Below are 15,664 nucleotides of genomic sequence, written 5' to 3' on the forward strand. Positions count from 1 at the left end.
AACCATGCTAGAGTTCTTCTCTACCTGTGGAAGTTCGCTGAGCCACCTCCTGCCTCCATTAACATATAACAGGAAGGACAGTGTAATTGCAGAAGCTGGTGAAGGGATCACAGTGAAGGCTAGGATGAATGGTTTCCAGCAGTTTTGTGAGAGCAAGTCTCCTCGAATCAACAGACCCATGGATTAGGTAGTCACAAGAAAAGGCTCTTCCCATAGGCAGATTAAAGAAAATGGGAAGGCTGTTTGAGCTCAGAGCATGCTTTCAAGTTTCCCAAGGTAAACACAACAAAACTGTATTCCTAAATTAGATTTCTCCGCCAGTGCCAGAATATGCAAGACATCCACACAATGACAATTCCAGCTCTAACATCAGCCCAAGGAATGTGTGACTTGGTTTAAGATCGTGAGATGTTACACCACAGTGTACTTTTGATTATAACACAGTCTATTGATGGACCACTTCCCTTCCTGCCACTCAGCACTGGGCCATCTTGCTTCTGATCTCTCACCATGGCGGCACCTCTTGACCAAGCTATTGGCATGCTGGTTGTCACCTTCCACAATTAGGATGGCGATAAGAACGCCCTAAGCAAGAAGGAATTGAAGGAGCTGATACAGAAGGAGCTCACCATTGGACCGAAACTGCAGGATGCAGAGATATATGCATTAATGAAAGATCTGGACCGCAATAGGGACCAAGTGGTGAACTTCCAGGAATACGTCACTTTCCTGGGTGCCCTGGCAATGATTTACAATGAAGCTTTGAGTTCGTAAATGTATACCCCGGTGGGGTGGGGTGTCGTGGTTCGGGATTATACCTCTGTAGGCGGTTTCATGTCAAAAAAAAAAAGTTTTGCAAAAAAACAAAACATGGTCTATTGCTGTAAATCTGTTCCAATTAACACATGGGGTGCAGGGAGGCTTGGCAGATGGGAAGCGTGTGCTATTCTACAAGTCACACCTCACACTTACAAGAGCCTTTGATCCTCGCACATGTACACACTAACTTCGCTCTGCGTTTCTAGGGTTAAAGCAGAGATGGGGAAGCTTTGGGCCCTCCAGATGCTATTGAGCTACAACTCCCATCATCTCTTAAATTTGCTTCTGATGTTTTATCGTTTTTACCAATTTTTAAATTTGGTTTTATTTTATTTTAAATTGTATTCTTATTACGGAAAGGGTTTGCCACTTCGGAGGAAAGGGCAGCGTATAAATTTAATAAAACAAATAAATTAATCAAGCATCTAGAGAACATCAGGTTGGTGAAGGCTGCTCTGTGTGATGCCAAAGGACACAGAGCCGGTATTAGTCATGTACCCAGCGGAACTTTTATTTAATACATTTGTCTTCCACATTTATTATTTATTGACTATGTTGGCTATCTAACTTTGCCTCCAGCGAGCTCAAGGTACGACATGCATCCCCTGCCCCATTTTATACTCACAATAACCCTGTGAGGTAGTGTCAGGGAACTGCCATCGGAGCTAGAGGCGGAGGGAAGGCTCCAGAGGGATGCCGGAGAGGGTCCCAGTAGGGAGAGGGGCAGCCCATTTGCTGGGGAAGGAAATCAGCGTGACACCAGTGGAGAAGGGGGGCAGATGGGGGAATCGGAGAGGAGGCTCCAAGACTCCTCGCCGGAGACCAGCGGATAGAGTACGGGTCCTCCGCTGCCCACACCCTCCCTGCGCAGAAGGCTTCCGCGCAGGGAGACTAGGCGGAGACTAGGCGTCAAAGAATTTTTGTGCTGGAAGAAGTTCAAGAAACGCCCACTGACGGATTCTGCCAGCGACTGAGACAGTCACGATGCTGGAGGCTGTTCAGTCAGAAAGGGTTCAACCAGGTAACCTAGCCAGGAGTGGCGGCAACTTACGCACAAGCAACCCCTAAACCCATTACAGGTAGGTTAGGCTAAGAAATTGTGACAGGCCAACAGTCACGCAGTGAGCTTCATGAGTGGGTGGGGATTTCAACCCAGGTCTGCCAGGTCCTAGCCCAACACTCTAACCACTACACCATATTCTTCCATGAATGAAATCAAGGTGCTGTAAATACAAGTCTCCCATCAATACACTGAATGGGCTCAGACCTGCTTAGCTCCAAAAAGGTTGCTGTATAAAATGTTTTCAAACTATTCCCCCTGGACTTTTTACTGACTTGGTTAGAATGACAGGTTTACATGCAAGTCTGCAAATATTAGTAGTCTGTTTGTTTATTTCTTACTAGCCCACCTGATCACACATGTTAGTTAGTCATGGCCTGAAAAGAGAGAGTAAGCCAGATTTTGCACATCTTTTCCTGCTTGGTTAACCTGTGGTCAGTTTTTACTCGCCATAGGTGACTGGTGATTGATAAGACTGGGGCGCAGCATGCAGTTCTCCCAGAAAATGATTCTACTTTATTCTTGTGATATACATATGTTCAAGCAACACGGCAAAAAATAAAGGACAAGTCCTAACAAACATATATTCTCTTCCCTGGGATTGTTAAATATATTTGAGCATTTGATACCTTGTTTAAAAATGCCTCGCTCAATACATGCTGGGAAGACATTCATACTTTTTACTTGGTTAACTGCATGAACATTTGTTGCTTCTTCTCCATTCTCCAGCCACTAAACTCACATCCTTGAACAGGTCATGCCACAAGCTCTCAAAAATCATGCTGGTTTCAAGAGACCTACTGTTGCTTCCCCGTACTAATTAGAAACAAGCAGGCTGAGCCTTAGGAAAAAGCACAAAATTGCATTTCTGCGGAAAACTTGCAATTCTACCAATGCAAGAATCAAATCTATGCCAAGAGAAGTGTTTCCCACACACCATGCTACAGAAAAAAAGAGAGAGAGGATTCCCTGCCTTCTCAGGAGTGGGAGGACGAACGGCAAGAACTTGGGAGCCCCAGTCCGGAGGTGGAGCATACGAGACCTGAAAAGCATAATTCACAGTGAGTCCTAGCAGGCTGAAAGCTGCAGTGATGTGAGAAAGCCAGCAGAAAGGCCACTGGACGTGGATTCAGGGAAAATCCTGCACCCCAGTCCTAGCTAAGTCATGAAGGGCTAAAGAGTCCAAACCTTCACATCTGTGACATAGAAATAATGGCTGTCCATTAAATGTATTACAAAGGTGTGTGAGATAAGGAAAGTCTATCTCGGCTTTATACATAAGGTGGGTTTACCACACATAACCTGTGTGCAGCCTTTTTTCTACAGTGAACTGGAACTGATCATTGCCACTTGATGGAGAAAGTTGAGCACTCAGCTATGTCGCATACAGGTGGTTCTGCAGCGCTTTTAAAAATAAAAACACCAGCATGGAGCAAGTATGCAACCATACTAAAACCGTGGAGCATGAGGATTTGTAGGAAAAGCTCAGGTGCTCCCAAAAACCCTTGAACAGCTCACGAAGGCAATAAGTTTCTACGAGCCACAGAGAGACACATAGTAAGCTGCCTTACACAGACCGCTTCGTGCATCTAGCTCAGTCTTCACCCAACCGCTGCCCGCAATGTGGGCCATGCACTATTCCATTTGTGGCACTACTCCCAACTCCGCACACATGGCAGAGTAGACTCATGTGTTCTTAGCACCACTATGAAAGCTAAAATGTGTTTTCTGTCCTGAGCATCCAAATAGTTGCTCTTCCCTGTGAGCTCAGAATAAGCTTACGCCCAAACATTCAGTCTAAGAGGAGGACCCCCCCCCCAAATGAACAACCTTGTATCTGCTGGGCTCACATTGGCACTATTCTAGTAAGTCAGGAGCCCAAAGAAAGGAGACCATGCCTGTTCTGGTGGGAAGAATGAATCTTCATCCGTTTGACAACCAACTGACACCACCATCTTGGGATGAGAGGCCAATTCAACTGGTTCTGCTGGGATCTGTGCCTGGGAAGGGGGGCATTCCTCCAGAAGCATTTCCCACTGGAGCAGAGGGTGAGGAGGTGGAGCTGATGGCACATAGCGCAGCTGGGGGACGTGCACAGATGGCGGTGGTGGCGGCGGCAAGGGAGGAGGTGGCGGCGGAGGGTGAGGGAGAGGAGGAGAGAAGGCAGCCTTGACAGAGGCAGCCTTTGAAACATCTTTAGGAAACTGTGGTGGGGGAGAGGGTGGAACAGCAATTGTCCTTCTTAGAGGGAGGGGTGACTCTGCAGGAATTATAACCTAGGAAGGAAGCAGGAAGAAAATATAAACAAGTCCAGAGGCACTTAGTCCAGAGGGATTGCATAGACCAAGGGGGAGAAAACATGAAATGAAAGAAGTGACTCACTCCTGAGTGTAGAGCCTTAGTCTGGACGCAAAACAAGCAGAAATTATAAAAAACTAATCCAATAATCAAGTATAATCAAACGTGAGGGGGAATAATAGCCAGAATCCGCCTTTATGGACTTTCAATCTGCAGAAACCTATGTGGCAATGAAATCATGTTTCATTTAGTAACAAATTGGAATATTGTTCTACTTCTGAGTGTGCCATACCTACAGAACAAAAATTAATAAATCCAGGGTCCCACACTCCTCATTTAAAATGCCTTCCAGTGAAAACAGGCAAGTTCCCATGTTCAAATAGAGGGATCTAGGTTACAAGCCAGCATGGAAAAACAGTAAGGGTGATCTGAGTCATCTAGACAAAAAGTAACTCTCCAGTAGGTTTCCAGCAGGTTTAACACTCAAGACACACTAAGACATTGCTGTTAATCATCTGGCCAACAAACCCATCTTGAATCCCCTTGCTTTCTCCTGGTGTTCAACGAAACAGTGGTGGTCAGGGGCAGATTCTTATTCATATAAGCATTCTGATGGCACATCTGTACTTTTCTCATTTCAGGAATTGCATGTGCTCATCTGCTACTCCAGAAGCTTGAGCTTGAGCTAGTCCCTGAGCATCCAGCATGGTTGATGCACACAGTAAGCTGTGAAGCTTACACAGCTGGCTGCTTCTCTTGGACCAAGAGGGTGAAAGGTAATTCCTGAGCATCTCGGTGATGTGGATTACCTCTCCACACTTGGAATGCTAACAAGTGCTGTACAGATGTGTTCTAAGCCATTTTCAATATACCAAATAGGAGACTCCTGGAGGAGAGACAAGAAAACCCACAAGGCATTACGCTCTCTACCTTTTCTACCTGCTGACTACCATCTTGCTCTTTCTTCTGTGGCCTGGAGATAATGATGACTCCCTCGGTCATCCAGTTGTCTGGGCTTCTCCACTCCTCCTGTTCAGGTTTGCTGATGCCCAACCTGTCTTGCAGTTCCTCAATCAAGCGGTCTTGGGAGACCGTCTTGTGAAATATGGCTGGGCCCAGCTTGCGCCGTGGCGAGAGATCGCGGCACATCGGGTGCACGTGGGAAGTCTCTTTTGTCTGCTTGATTACAGATTTTATCTTAACAGGAGGGAAATGGCAGTTTCAGTACAAGAGCTGCAGTGGTAACAAAAACACAGGATGCACACGCTTCAAGCTCAAGAACGGTTAGTGACCAGGAGCAGGAAAAACAGCAGCCATTGCCTCTTCGAGGGGAGGGATGAAAACAACAACAAATCCTTTTGGCCCATCCCCAAGCAGCAAGTCAACCTTGAGAAAGGTCTTCCAAGGTCAGCCATGTCAGCTGAACAAACAGAACTGATTACAGAGAGCAAATAATTTGTTGCAGTAGGGGAAGGGCCATGGCTCAGTAGTTTACATGCTCTGCATGCAAAAAGGTCCCTGGTTCAATCCCCAGCATATCCAGGTAGGGCTGGAAAAGCCTGACACCCTGAAGAGCTGCTCTTGCTAGACAGCATGGACAATACTGAGCCAACTGGACCAATGGCCTGACTCATTGTAAGGTGGCGTCGTATGTTCCAAGGCCAAATGTGCTAGATCAAGTGTTAGGAACAGCTTTAAAACACCACAACCAATGGCAGTATCTTCATGCACAGAGCACTGTAAATTCATGGAGGTGCTGGACTATCCCGCCCTGCCAGCTCAGTGAGAGCATCAAGGTGTACAGATTCATCAAGGTGTGAACCTCCCTGAGACCTGCGGGTATAGGGCAGGATACAAATTTAATAATTAATAATATTCATAATAATTCCATAGGTAGGAGAACAGATGCAGCATCAAAACAGTCTAGTTTATGGTGGTTTGATTTTCTTGTAGCTTGACCTTTTATAGGTAATGTTCCACCACACCAGTTGTGCAAAACAATCTAGCAAGTGGGTGGCTGTTAGGAAGAGATCCATTGAGCTCTAATTGTTATAAGCTTCCAAGGCCCTCTCTCTCTCCAGGCCACACTTTCCACTACTAAGAGGGATGAAAGTGGCTGGTATGTCTTCACAACGCTATGGGAGCATGGGGGCCAACGTGCAAAGGGTTGCCACGAAAGTTGTTTCCCTGCAGCATTTTCCCAGTTCACAGTCCCGTGCAGCTGCTACTAAGTCTCACTTCAGAGAAGCATGCAAAGCAGCTTAATTCAGAGGGCTCAAAAGCACACCATGCACAGCCAAATGAGATGCACCGGCAGAAGAAATCCACACTAGCTCACTCGCCACAACATGCACTTTGATGCCTGCCTGGCCTGACGTAGAAATCCTCTCCACAGGAATCTTGCAAGAAGGAATCAGATCCATTTCCTCTTTCCAGGTATTTCCCGTCGACCCTGGAGCAGCTGCTACGCAGGAGAGTGGCTCTTTCCATTCACCCGTTGGAGCATTCTGAAGGCTGTTTTTCCTAGGCATCCTCTCTGGACCTTGCCTCTTCTCAGCAACATCAGGACAGCTGCTTGCCCTGACTGGATCTTGGACTTCAGCACCATGCAGAATGTTCTGGCCCAAGTGGCTTCTGGTACCTGGACAGTTCTCCCATTGATCAACACTCAAAGGACCAGGTCTGTGCATTGTTGGCACGACGCCATCTCCCTCAGATTGTAGTCTTGGTGCAAAGTGAGGTGTTTTAGAGTTGTTCAGATCATCCAAAGCTCCTTTGTTGATGCCAATCCCTTTGTGAGCATCAGCTGTTGGCTCAAACACAGGTTCCAACTCTTGTGGCACTGGCACTTTCACCTTGCTACTTATGCAGGAGTTTGAAACAAGCATTGTTGCAGCCTGGGTTTCATCTCTCGGCTCATCCCTCCAAGGTCCTTTTGGCTCTGCAAGCCTCTGATTCAGGGTTCCTACATCAGAATGAAGGGGCAATGATTCCACCTTGGAAAATGAGAGAAGTTTCACATTGGAAATGGACTCTCTGCTTGGTCCGTCTGAGCTTGTGAGAGTAGCAGAGGTCTCTGGGTGCAGTGGCTCAGTCCAGAGTCTGGAAGGGGTGATGAGAGATTGCTCTTGAATCACAGCAGTGACTGGGCTGTTGCTTTCCTCTTCAATATGGAGCACCTCCAATGGGAGAGGTGCCAGAGGGAACAGAACACCCTCAGAATGGCCCATGGCTTGCTGCTTTGAGGTAGTCAGGAAAGATATACTAGGAAGCACATGGGCTGCATCTGAGCCAACTGGGCCAGGAAGTAGCTCCAGGGAGGGTTCAGAGATCAATGATATGGTAGAAGAGGTCTGTGAGAAGATAAAGAAATGTGGGAGGGGAGAAAGGATGGAAACAGAATTGAAGGAAGAGGAAGAAGAGGAAAGGAGGAGTAGGGAAGTGATGGGGAAAAGGAAAATGGCTCTAACCTAAGGCTAGCCAGAAGGAACAAGAAGGCAGAATGGAAATCTGGAAAGGGTGCTGCGATTTCTTACAATAGGCAGCCAGCAAGCACTGTTTTGTCTCTGTCCTCCCCTCTTCACAGAACTAGGTCACCCAAGTCGGTTATACCAGAAACCAACCCGGAAGCCAACAATCACTTGACATAACTGTGACACATGAGCCGCAAGCTTGCTCAAGAAGCCACCATCCCACCACACACAGACACACCACTGCTTGCTCAGGTAGCAATGAAAGTGAAGGCTTGGAGGACCTGCAACAGAAGATTCTAGGGACATGCTCATCCTCATGCAACTGGATCCACAAGAAAAGAGATACGGGCCAGAGACTGCATCCCTTTAAACCAAACAACAATGCTCTGTTCTGAATCCACATGTTCAGTCTCACGTGCACAACAAACTTTAGAGGGAATAATGAATGCCCATCATTCAGGAAGGGGAAGATCTGACAAACTTATTGACTGCAATTCAACCATTTCTTTAACTAGTACTGCATGTTTGCTGTCATCTCCACAAGCACAGAGAAAAAGGGCTAGAGATGTACAGTTCAGCTTCTCAAAAATAATTGCTTACACAGGGGCGGGGAGAGAGATATTTTTAGCTTTTAGGTTTGCAGTTATGGGTTATTTTGTATCTTATTTTGTTTGCAATTATGGACTATTTTATATCTTATTTTAATTTTGCTAGTTATGCTGAATTTCTTGTGACAATCAAGTGGGCTACAATTATCATTCTTTTAAGTTGAAATATCTGTTTTTACTGTTAGTGTTGCTGTTGCATTTTCTAAATCTGAAGGGGGAGTGTCACAGAGGACAGCAGCAACCAAACTAATCTATCAACAAAATGGGCATCTCTTTTTTTGAAAAGAAGAACAAGAAAAAGCACCAAGCTGTTCCAGCTGTTCTTCTACGGTAGTTGCAAGACACACAAGAGCACAGAAAAACATAACTGTGAGCTGTCAGAGTGATTAGCATGGGGAAGCAGCAGGGTTGTAGCTAGGGGGTGGTGAGGTGGGCCCCCGCCAGGGGCGCAGATGAGGGTTGGGTACAAAATCGGCTTTAAAATATGTCTATAAATAAAACTATTGATTACTGCCTCATAAGAAAAGGTTTTTAATAGAGGGTGAATTGAATGGGTTGGGGTTGGAGGAGAGGCGGAAAGAAGAGCTTGTCTAAGGCTAGGGGGTGCAATCTGGATGGTTATTCCAGGGACGCAAAATCACCTAGCTATGGCTCTGGGAAGCAGTTGAGTTTCTTGCAAAAATACTACTACTTATATATTTTACTTCATGTCTCAGGGTTCCATAAATGATAGAAGCTCACTCTTTTTTAAATAAAATAAAAACTGAAAGCTGGGGATCTGGCGATTATGGTTCATCTCTGCAGGTGCTCAAATCCTGAACCTCACCACTCTCCTCTGTATTCACACTTTCACAATCTCTCACCCATGTTCTCTCCTTGTGTTCTGCACCTCTACCTACCTAAAAAGGTAAAGGTATCCCTGACCATTAGGTCCAGCCGTGACCGACTCTGGGGTTGTGGCGCTCACCTCGCTTTATTGGCCAAGGGATATAGCTTCCGGGTCATGTGGCCCACATGACTAAGCCGCTTCTGGCGAACCAGAGCAGCACACGGAAACGGCGTTTACCTTCCTGCTGGAGCGGTACCTATTTATCTACTTGCACTTTGACGTGCTTTTGAACTGCTAGGTTGGCAGGAGCAGGGACCTAGCAACGGGAGCTCACCCCATTGTGCTGATTCGAACCACCGACCTTCTGATCAGCAAGTCCTAGGCTCTGTGGTTTAACCCACAGCACCACCCGCTTCCCCTAGCCTACTGCTTTTTCTTTTACAGCATCAAATGAAGCTCACACTACTCTCACCAAAGAAGGGGTCCTTCTCATGGTATTATTCTTGAAGCCTGAACCTATCCTCTTCTCTCTGTGTGTGTGTGTGTGGCTTCTCCCCCACCCCTTATCCAACAGGCATGTCTGTCTCTTCTGCTACTTCTCAGGCTGTCTCCTCTATGTTGTTCTTGGCAAGGGGCCATTCCATCCCAAAAGCTGCAAGTTCCTATATGACATGTGTTGTAGTTCTTGCCCCCTATTTGCTGGGTAAAATGTGAATTTAACACCTCATAACTTTACTTGTAATAAGTTGTTTTTCATCAATACAGAAAAGGACAATGCTGCTATGACTTCCTTGGATTTTTCACTGAATTTTAATCAGCAAAAAAGGAAGAACTGGAGGTTTGCTACATGCACACGGAAAAGATCACAAACAGGTGAAAACTGCACATATTGAAACTGTTCTATCCCAGACTTTTCTTAACAGGTTCTTTTGGACACTCAACAGAATGCTCCCACAACGGCATTATCATGGTTTTGTGTTGAACTTCGCATGTGAAAGGTTGCCATCTACTCCCTCACCCTTGTGAACTTGTGAATAGGAGAGATTAAAAATACCATTCTTAGTGGTATCTTCTTAACATATATTTTAATCTATTTTTAGTTTATCACTGATTTTATTTTTCGAAATATTTTAAACACTTGTTTTTAAACTGTTTTTACCAATTGTTTTATTATTTTAAAAATGACTTCCTGGTTGTTGGTTTTTTTGCAATCAAGCACTGCGTAAATTACACACACAATTCTGGTTTTGCATTAACGCACTTGCTCAGAATTTCTTCTCTCCCATCCTGTCTTTTGGGTTTATTTGGGGGGGGCAGGGGGCAGGGCTGAGTGTTCCTGCATATTTAGCAAGGTATGCATGAGATGTGCAAACTAGTATACGGTATGTGTGACTGAAGAAACTGTATTTCCTTGAATAGACAGCTCAGTTCTTAAATCAGTAGAAGAAAAAGATTGTGCTGTGTACAGCTTGTGAGGCATGCCACATGAGGGCAAGAATGGATCCATGAATCACAGACCCAAAAGTCCAGGGTCTTAATAGATGTGCCGCCAGTGTAGAGCTCGCTATAAGACACAAACACCAAAAGGAGGAATGGGGGTGGTCCTATATGCAGCAGGGTGAGGAGAGGGGTTCAGGAAAATAAAAGTGGAGGCGACAAACTGACAAGTGAGTGGGAAAGGAATGAATGGTATTGACTGGGTACCTTGAAGTCAGAAAGTGAAGCCATCAGCTCATCCAGTTCTCTTGTGGCTGATGAAGCAGATATGCGAGTCTGTTGCTGGCTGGAGGTGACCCGCTGGGGGCTGCTCATCTCACCCTGATTCACAGTGATAGCTGGACTAAGGGAAAGACGGAAGACAGTCACACACTGCTAAGAAGAGGGAGGTGGCCATTTCTTCCCAAGGACACTCAGCAAGGCTTCCTCCCTGCCTCCCACCGAACTGTTTTATCCGCAATCTTCCTGCTTGTATCTGGCTCTTGTCACACAGAAGATAAAAACTGTGGATCCTTTTGGAGACAGGTACACTCTCCTGTTGAGGCATGCATGGGCACAACTATCTATTACGTTCAGATCTGGTTGAACCTGGGCCTGGTTTGAGGATACACAAAGCTGCCTTATACCAAGTCAAACCATTGGGTTCATTTAACTCAGTAGTTAGTTCATCTAACATGGATTGGCAGTGGGTTTTAGATGAGGTTTTCTCCCAGCCCTACCTGTAGATGCCAATGGTTGAACATGGGACCTTCTGCATGCAAATCAGCAGCTCTATCACTGAGCTATGGCCCCTTCCCTTTCATGGGAGGCTGCCTTGTACAGAGTCAGACCATGGGTCCATCTAGCCCAGTACTCTCTCCAGCTACTGGCAGCAGCTCTCCAAGTTCTCTCCGAACCCTAACTGGAGATGCTGGAAGTTGAAAGAGAGCTACTGCATATAACTGAAACAGAGCTACTCTCTCTCAAACACAGTGCCTTCTAAGAGACACTTCCATTGTTTCCTCTGCCCTCAAGCCTCTGCCTCCTGATCTTTTAATTAATTAAAAATTAATTAATTAAAAATTAATTAATTAACATTTTCTCTCTCTTTAATTAAAAATTCTCTTTTTCTTTCTTTCTCCCTCTCTCTCAACAGTCATAGCTGCGGAACCTTGTTGCTTTCAGCTCTGTAACATGTACAAAGCCCACCTTTTTCTTCTTCCTGAATGATGTAATGCTCTCGAGCACACTCATTATTTGCTTGCAGTGATTACTGCAACACTTCTCAGCTTTCCGGTTTCCTCTCAGAAACCTCTTTCCTCCCCCTTGAATTCTACAGCTTACTTAACCCATTCTGCTGACACAATATGCTCCCCTTTCCTCTACACTGGCTTCCTTTTTCCTCTCTCTAGTTAAGCTTCCACTATTGACCTCTAAATGTCGTCAGTCTCTTTATCCTTTTTCTCAGACCCACTCTTGTAAACTGCAAAATCACACCAATCCGTTCCCTGGTTGTGTTTTTTCACCCTTGCTGCTCCTGCTCATGAAAGCACTTCACCTCTTGGTGAAATTTGTTGACCCTTGACACAACCCATGGGCCCCAGTTTTCCATTTCTTCTTTGGAAAGAAGTTCCCCTTCTCTTTTGAGGAACCAGAAACTGGCCCATGTTGCATTCTCTGACGTGAGACACCACTGCTTCCTGCACCACCCTGGGAGCCCCCGCATTATAGTGGGAAGGGAGAAAGTGGTCAAGTTGTTACTCACACTGGACTGGGCACAGAGCTTTCCAGTTCATCCAAAAGGCTCTCCACGCTAGGGCACACGTCCTCAATGCCGTGCCCTCCATTCCGCTTGGGCTTCTCCTTCGGTGGGGTTGCTGATTGTGTGTTCAAAGAGGTAGTGTTCTCTGGGACACCGTAGTGAGATCCAGTCCCACCAGGCAATGAAGGGCTCCTAGTGGCTTCATCTTATAAGCAGAAAGACACAGGCAAATGGTTTTATTCATTTTATTTATTCAAAAGGAAATGCATGCATGCATGCTTGCTTGCTTGCTTGCTTGTAATAGAACCAACCTCTAAATGTTTTACAAGAAAAATTATCGAGGGGGGAAACAACCACCTTAAAAAACAAGCAATCAAAGAAGATATCTAAAAGATAATTCAGATCAAGAGTAAATTTTAGGGAGATTAAAGAACATGTCAGCATTTTCTGTGTCTGGATAGGCTTTGCTTAAAGAAAATGTTTTCAGTAGGCAGCAAAAAAATTACAATAAAAGCATCTGCCTGGTGTAAATAGGCAGGGAGCTCCGAATTATAGGTACTGTCATGCTAAAAGACCCATTTGCTACAAGTGCAGAATGAATATAATTCCTCAAATTATAACTTAAGGACAACTTGGGGACCACCAAAATGTGTGTCTTCTCCAAGTCTGCAGGCATCTCAGTTACACTGGGAGTCAGAGCGCAGCATGTGCATGGGGCAGGCAACAGATCCAGGATCAGGGGACAGGAATTTGACTCCCGCCATCCAATTTACCTATGATTGTCCTGTACTGCCAGAGCTATTGCTTCCTACCTGGTGCATAGCCGCTGGGAGGGTTGTGCTGAACGGCATTCAGTTCCAGTAGCAGTCGGTCCAGTTCTGACAGGTTATTGCCTAGCGAAGAGCTCATCAGGGTGGGAGATGGTTCTGCAGACTTCTGCTTGTTGGGGAAACTGGTGTTCAAGGGATGAAAAGGAAAGCGAATTGATCACAAATCTTCTTATTAAACCTTGTTAAGCTACTTGCATTATAGGTTTGCAGGGATGGCTGCTGCTGTTTTTACTTCTATATAAAAGCAATTCCAAGTCATCAAAAGTGATAAACCCCAAATGGCTTATTTGCATCCCATTTGTGGTTTTACTGTTGAGTTGGCAACAACGAGGGCTGATGCATCTAGAGTTCCACATGCAAAGCATGGGCTCCACCACAAAGTTATAGCCCTTCCCCAGAATATACCTGATGTGGAGCCCTCTCTTATTTCTCTCCTCAAAACCTATTGGGGGTTAGGGAACGTACAGCTTAATTCACTTGTATTTATGGTACAAGGGAATTAAAACCTAAGTACATGTAATTGTTCTTGCCGGCATCCATCCAAGCTCCTCCCCATCACCTTTGCTTGCATTGCACCTTAAAGAGCCACTCTAGCCTCTAAGAACCATCACCATGGAGCTGCAGTTAGCTGCATATTCCTGAACTCACACACACAGAGCTTCGATTTATGATGCAGTCTGAGATGCCTTGGTGGCATTTTGCTAGATTGGCTTAAATAGTGTTTTTGTTTTATAGATTTTAAAATAACTTTGATTGGGAATGACAGCCACCCAAATCTCCATTTTACAGCTGGAGACACAGTGATCAAAACCCGATTACCGAAGGCAGATCGAAAATGAATGGCAAAGCAGAAAATAAAAATCCTGATCTCTTAACTCCGCTGTGCTAGAGAAAGTTAACTACATTTCACCACCTCAAAATCCTGTTTATGGAATGTTATTCCACAAAGGCAGTAGGAAAAGATCTCCAAGAACTAGCTCTGAAGTGAAACAGGAAGTGGTATCAACATGGGTGCCCAATATTTTTGCGACCACCACAAGCGAACCAGCTCCTGGCTTCACCATAAGCTTCTGAGTGTAGGAAGGATTTGGGAGAGTAAGCATGGGAATAGTGGGCTACCTGTAGACGTGCTCCTCTTCGCTTACACGTGAAGGAGAGATGGCACACTCTCTGGACACCGAAGTGCTGGAGCTGCACACAGGAGACTGGGACTGTGGCTGCAGAAAGAACCATTTGCACATTTCATTTAAATTTATTAGGAGAGAGACAGAGAGAGTGTATATGAGTCAAAACCTCTGTTCCAGAACCAGCTCTGTGCAAGAGACTTTCACCCAACTACTGTGCTGCCCATGGATCTTAGCACAAGTCTGTAGTCCTTTTTCAAATTCAAAGCACTGAATGAGGGCTGAGGAACCTTTTTCAACCCGAGGGCCACATGTACAACTTTCTGAGGGCCTCAAGTCAGTGGTGGACAGAGCCAGAGTCAAAAGTGGGGACAGCAACAAATGTCAATTTTACCTCTGCACAGTAGGCTACTTTCTACACACACTGTACACAACCTCTCTATATTTCTTCCAGACAAGCAAAAGGCAGAGGAGGGGATGGGTGTGGCCTAGGGAGAGTTCCAAGGGCCAGACAGAGAGACCTGGAGAGCCACTGTCAGCCCCTGGTATGAGGTTCCCCACCCCCATCCTATAAAATTGTCACATTAACACACAAAACTAAATCAAAATGAGAAGGCTGAACTTGCAGACAACCCTCCTCCTGTGTCTTTGCGCCTCCCTTCCTGTTATATGAGCACTCAGACACTATGGTCAGAACAAGCCAGGATATGAAGCCACAGTTTGAAACTGGCTTAAAACCTGAATTTGTTTGGAAGCCACTGACCATAGTTTCCAGATCTGAACATAATGGGAAGATGGCTAAGATCTGAGTCTCGGATTTATGGCTTAGCACTGCAATGGAAACACAACCAATGTCACCGTAATCTTCACAGCAAGCCACCATTAAAATCCCTAGTACAGATGATGGCGAGGGAAAGGTTGGCAGGTAGTGGACTGCTAAAGGTCAGCTAGTATGTTCATGGCCAATGATGAATTTGGGTGGCTGACAGCTCACCGTCAGAGTAAAAACCAGATTTTATATGGAGCTCTTCCTGACATTTTTTTAAAAAATGAAAAGCAGCCACTGAAGACTGAAATCAAAGGCCAAGGAATGGCAAGTAACCCTTTCCCTGTCGGTTGCTGCCTCTCTCAGAATATTCTTCTCCCAAGTGCTCTTCCCACCCCCACGAAAAGCAGCTTGAGGAGAGACCGTCTAGGGGCGGGCAAGGGGGGGGCAAAGCAGAATAAGCTGGAAAGGAATAAGCAGCCCCCTTTTGAGCTCCCAAATGCAGCCCCCAGATGTTGCTTTTCCTTCAACCGTCAGGAGAGAGATACATGGAGCTCCACATAATGCACACTTTATTCTTTAGTTGTACTATAAAGCAAGGCTGGGGAACCTTTAGCCC

At 45.6% G+C, this 15,664-nt stretch overlaps 1 protein-coding gene and 1 pseudogene across 5 annotated transcripts in view; one reads left to right on the forward strand and one right to left on the reverse strand.

The window, feature by feature from the left end:
* PXN (paxillin) overlaps positions 1-15,664 on the reverse strand; it is a 66,170-nt gene that overhangs the window by 10,137 nt on the left and 40,369 nt on the right. For 3 of the 4 annotated variants that reach the window (XM_082203050.1, XM_082203051.1, XM_082203052.1), the window contains 8 exons: positions 14,275-14,372; positions 13,138-13,277; positions 12,329-12,530; positions 10,792-10,927; positions 6,544-7,530; positions 5,108-5,374; positions 3,778-4,155; positions 2,853-2,921 (listed from right to left, as the gene is read on the reverse strand). In XM_082203050.1, the coding sequence (XP_082059176.1) occupies positions 2,853-2,921; positions 3,778-4,155; positions 5,108-5,374; positions 6,544-7,530; positions 10,792-10,927; positions 12,329-12,530; positions 13,138-13,277; positions 14,275-14,372 (2,277 nt within the window). The remainder of the gene's footprint in view (positions 1-2,852; positions 2,922-3,777; positions 4,156-5,107; positions 5,375-6,543; positions 7,531-10,791; positions 10,928-12,328; positions 12,531-13,137; positions 13,278-14,274; positions 14,373-15,664) is intronic. The other variant, XM_082203053.1, reaches the window with a different exon arrangement.
* LOC309521160 (protein S100-A6 pseudogene) lies at positions 10-869 on the forward strand (annotated as a pseudogene). The gene has a single exon. The product of its transcript is annotated as a protein S100-A6 pseudogene (transcript).

This window comes from Podarcis vaucheri (assembly GCF_965113315.1).
Source record: "Podarcis vaucheri genome assembly, chromosome: 16".
NCBI lineage: Eukaryota > Metazoa > Chordata > Lepidosauria > Squamata > Lacertidae > Podarcis > Podarcis vaucheri.